General features: G+C 41.7%; 1 protein-coding gene across 1 annotated transcript in view; it reads right to left on the minus strand.

The window, feature by feature from the left end:
- Nucleotides 1-2,320: 2,320 nt before the first annotated feature.
- Nucleotides 2,321-4,790, minus strand: part of TM4SF4 (transmembrane 4 L six family member 4) — a 4,400-nt gene continuing 1,930 nt past the window's right edge. The window contains exons 3-5 of the mRNA XM_057385179.1: nucleotides 3,833-3,966; nucleotides 2,594-2,783; nucleotides 2,321-2,384 (exon numbers count right to left, since the gene is read on the minus strand). Of these exons, the coding sequence (XP_057241162.1) occupies nucleotides 2,367-2,384; nucleotides 2,594-2,783; nucleotides 3,833-3,966 (342 nt within the window). The 3' untranslated portion in view covers nucleotides 2,321-2,366. The remainder of the gene's footprint in view (nucleotides 2,385-2,593; nucleotides 2,784-3,832; nucleotides 3,967-4,790) is intronic.

Raw genomic sequence — 4,790 nt, forward strand, 5'->3', positions numbered from 1 at the left:
GTTCCGTGTCCCGGGATGGAGCGGGATGGAGCGGTCAGTATCGTTCCGTGTCCCGGGATGGAGCGGTCAGTATCGTTCCGTGTCCCGGGATGGAGCGGGATGGAGCGGTCAGTATCGTTCCGTGTCCCGGGATGGAGCGGGATGGAGCGGTCAGGATCGTTCCGTGTCCCGGTCCTTTCCCGGCTCTCGTTCCCCGGTCTCGGTTGCGCTCCCGGGGGGCGCTGGCGCAGCGTGGCCGGGCCGAGCGGGGACGATCCTCTCTGGTTTCCTTTGTGCCCATCCCTGTTCTAAATAGCGCCGTAATTACTCTTAATTAGCTCAGTTAATTAGCTCATTGCGTAATTTTCAGTGCTTACTAACGATTTTTTTCCCGTTTGTATTGTTCTGTAGGTGGGAGCGGTCTGTATTTCAGCAAAAAACATCGCTTTTCATCAGAAAACATCCCTKGTTGTGAGCTGAGCAACTTTCCCTCTGTTGCTTCCCTACTTTAGAAATGAATCTTTTGCAAAGAGTCTCCAGTGAAAGCATCATTCTCCAAAAGGTGACACTGTGATTAAGTTATAATTTTTTGCAGTCTGTTTATTGAGGACAATCAAAAAAGAGAATTAACTGTCTATAGTTCAGCTGTGCAGAGGCACCRGTTTTGTCCTGCTGAAGTAAATGGGCTCATTCACACGTTCCACATGTTGTAATCTGAGTTGTAGAGTAGCTGAGGTGCATCCTTTTACAACAGCTCTCAGCTGAAATTATAAATCAGCTGAAATTATTATCTCAGTGCYATGGAATGTCCAAATTGCTTTGCTTTCACCCGGACACAGCAGCCAACTTTTATGGGTGCATAATGAAACCTCAGCCGGCATGGACATTTCTGTGATTTTATAAGCAATGCTGATATTCTTTCTTTTGACTAATGTGATTTCTACATCTGTGTCAGTAGAAGTTGATATTTGTACAGACTGTAATGATGTGGTGTTTAATCTGCTCCGGGTTCCTGAGGTCTGTCAGCACTTTCAGTGATTCCTGTTTGTGGTTTCTCTCTTACCCTCATCTGTCTGTCCCTGCCTGGCACTGCTCTCCTTTATCTGGGACTTCTTTCCCAAAATTTCCACTGTTTTCTGTTACCAGGATCCACTATTAGCCCCTCTCCTTGATTTTCCTGGATGCTTTTGCTTCTCTTAGAAGCAGTAGCTCGCTGGTTTTGGGTTTAGGTGTCATAGTTTGCTGCCTGTTGTTTCTTATCCCAATAGCTGTTTCTTATCCCCAAAGTTGTTTCTTATCCCAAGAGTTGTTTCTTATCCCAACAGTTGCTTCTTACCCTAATAGCTTCTTACTCTTTATGCACTCTGTTGATATCAAAGCTGTTCACTGTGCAGTTACCCATCCCTTCACATAAATAAAACAAGACAAATGTGGGATGAGGTGCAGGGCAGCTGCTCACACAGATGAAAGAATAAATGTGAGATGGTTGCACAGTGGGTGTTGAAATAAAGGGAAATCTCAGATTCCTGGGACACACAGCTGCTTCTGTGCAAGATAAGAGACATTAAAAAAACATCTTCAGTGTGGTTCTCTGTACCTATATCAAACTGTTTAACGTTTCTCCATATTGCTCAGGAGCTTTCAGTGCTTTTAAGTATTTTTAAGTATTGCTCGTGTAAATGTAAAGTACATGAAACCCATTTTCTGAAAGTGCAGGCCACAGAATCTTATTAGAGGAGGAAAACTTTAGGGAACAGATGTGGCAAATACTGAGAAGTGTTGAGACACTTCCTGGCAAGCTKATTTGTGAACATTTGTGAAATTTGTTTCAAAAACTTTTTAAAGAATCATATTAGTTGATTTGAATCCTTCTAATGTCTCCAATCCCTGTTATTTTCTCCTTGGTTTCTTTGGGAAGCAGTGTTTTCTTTTAAACTTTTAAAAGTTCTTTCTAAAAAGTGTTTTTGTCTTTGAGCTCTCTGTTGCCTTTCCTTTCTCTTCCACAGCACTGTGCTGAATGCTGCTAAACTGAACTTTTGCAAAATGATTAATAAACAGCATTTWCATTCCTTTTCAGATTGGAAGCTTTGAGGAGTTGCCAGCTACCCGACTGACCTGCACAGAAATTGTAACCCAAAATTGAGAATACCCTCTTTTTAAMATGGAAGATGTTTTAAAAAGATAAATATGAAAGTGAGTGTTGAATTTCACTTGTTTTATTCCACRAGGAGGGATTTCAGGAAGGCTGGGAAGGGAGTCCGGGCCTCATAACGTCGGTGGAGGAAGAGCCCTTCATCCTCATCCTCTCAGTGCACCTTTGGGCTGTTTTGTGTCTGCAGAAGGGATTCCCCCGAGCTCAGGAGGGTTCTCTGCAATATTCACGTTCTTCAGACAGTTCCATCTCCCTGGAAAATAAAAACATGGAGGTGATTTCCCAGCTGCTGCTGCTATTGTTGTGACTTTTGAAGGATTTTGTTATTTCCTGGTGGCAGCAGTGCAGGGTTTTGTGTGTTGAAATCACGATCATGGAGCTGGAGGAAGGCTATTTTAGCTCTTCAGACTGTCTGTAGCTCATCAGTACCAAAATGCCAAAGGAAAAGCATCAGGTGCTCACCCCACAGCATCCACAGCCTTTGCAGTTGCCACAGAGGGTCCCGAAGAGTCCGTTCAGCACCTGAATCGCACAGAGAACGCCCTGGACCAGACTCATCACCAGCAGCAGCGAGAACAGCGTCAGGTGCCACGGGACAATGTTGGCAGGAGAGAGACACAGGTCCCACAGACTGTGGTCACTCAGGTAATTCCTGCAGGAGAAAAAAGCACTTACAGGGAATCTGTGTTAAATAACCCCACAATGAAAATTGTCACTGCKGGGACACGGCTGAGATTCTGTTCAGGGAGAATTTCCATTGTCACATTGTTCTCTAAAATATGACTTAGTTTCCAGACAAATTGAAGTTTGTCTAAACTAATTGAGTTTCCAGACAATTGAGTGATTTGAAAAAAGAAAACCAAGATATCAGAAGGGAGCAATTGAAGGCGAGTGGTGTTTGATCCAATGGAAGCATTTTTAGTGTTTTGGGAAGAAAAGATCTCAAGCAGCACGTGCCAAATGGGTTTTGTCTCTGTCAGGGGTGGTTTTGCTGCTTTCACTTGWTTGCAGCATTTTTTGGGGGGTGAACAAATAATCCTCTACCTACACACTTCTTGTTTTCATTTTTTTTTTCTCTTTTCAGCCTGAAGTACAGGTTTTTTTGTGTATTGTGCAAGAAATGCTGCCAGATCACTCCTGCCTGGGGCAGACTGCATTATCAATCCTGAGGTGAGGAGGAGTTTAGTGCAGCCTTTGCTGTTCTGTTTTAATCACAGCTGCTCACTTGACTTCAGCCTGAGCTGAAGGATTTGAGGATTTTGGAGGTTAAAAATGGTAAAAATACACGACAGGGAACATGTCTGAGTGGCAGAGCATGAGGAGCGAGCTCAATTTCCAAATGCCTCAGCCAAAATAAAATTGTGCATAGATACCGATGATTTGAATGCCATTAAATTTCAATATAATCACAGAATCACACAATAGTTTGGGTTGGAAGGAGCCTTMAAGATCATCTGCTTCTCATCCCAAAATCAACCAGGAGGAGCCTGTGCTTTTCTCTTTATTGGTCCCTTTGAAACTCAGTAGTTTTGATTGCATTTCTTACATCTCTGCTGCTGAACCTTATCAAGTGATGCTGTGGGCACTTCCAAGACCTCTGTAATTTAGAGAAATTGTACGATTCTCATTTTTACACAATGGATTTGGAATTTCARTCATATCACAAAACATATATATTTTTTGCTGATTGTCTTGTCTTACCCGTCTCGGAAAGGGTAGRTCCACCCTCCTATAGTGAAACATTTGGGGCCTTTGTTTAGGGCTACTGCTGACAAAATAAAGCAATATCCAGCTCCCACAACTCCAATTGCAGCAAATATTATCGATGAAAACATCTGGTGAAGAGAAAAATAACGTTATTTGGGTTCTCTTTGGAACAATGAAATGCACTTTGGCAGCCAAACTGTTCTGTCAGGAGCGAGACTGGAGCCTTGGACCACTCCAGGTATTAAAATCTACTTTATCCTTTTAAGTTAACTCTGGTATCTTGTTGATATTTGGGCCAAATAATTACAGTTTTCCTTCCCTAATCTCCCTTTAGGTTTATTATTAGTATATTTTATTTCCTCACAGGAAATTATCAGTGCGGAATTAAACTCTATTAATCTCATCTATTGATCTCTATTAATCTCTATTAATCTCCATTAATCTCTATTAATAACTATTAATCTCTATTAATCTCTAGCAGTGCGATTGGAATGGGTGGCAAAGTTTGTCATTATTTTTGTGGCTTTCTATTACACCATTTTCATATATACTGATATGTAAGTAAATCATGCAAAAGCAAATGCCATACTTGAATTCTGGAATTCTTTTAGCCATAATAGTTTGTAGGGAGTGTCCTTTATTGGATTAAAATGATCCAGGTGGAGGAAAACCTCCATACTTTCATCTTTAGGTTGGAAATTACCATARCAATGTGAGTTTTTGTTCAGAGCTCATCACAAGACTCCTTTCTTGAATGCTGACTTGCATTTTTCTGTTGCTAAATCTGATTGGGCTAACTTAAAAATTATCCCTATGTAGTACACACCATAATAATGTATTTCTGCTAAAATACAAGATCAAATTTGGCTCTTGGCCGTGCTGATGTTGGTAACAACAACAGGACTCTTGTGGTACAGGGGGCTATGTTCTCTTGCTGTATAAATACAGTCAG

This window comes from Malurus melanocephalus, unplaced genomic scaffold (genome assembly GCF_030028575.1).
Source record: "Malurus melanocephalus ecotype Western Australia unplaced genomic scaffold, MMel_1.1 scaffold_797, whole genome shotgun sequence".
Classification (NCBI taxonomy): Eukaryota; Metazoa; Chordata; class Aves; order Passeriformes; family Maluridae; genus Malurus; species Malurus melanocephalus.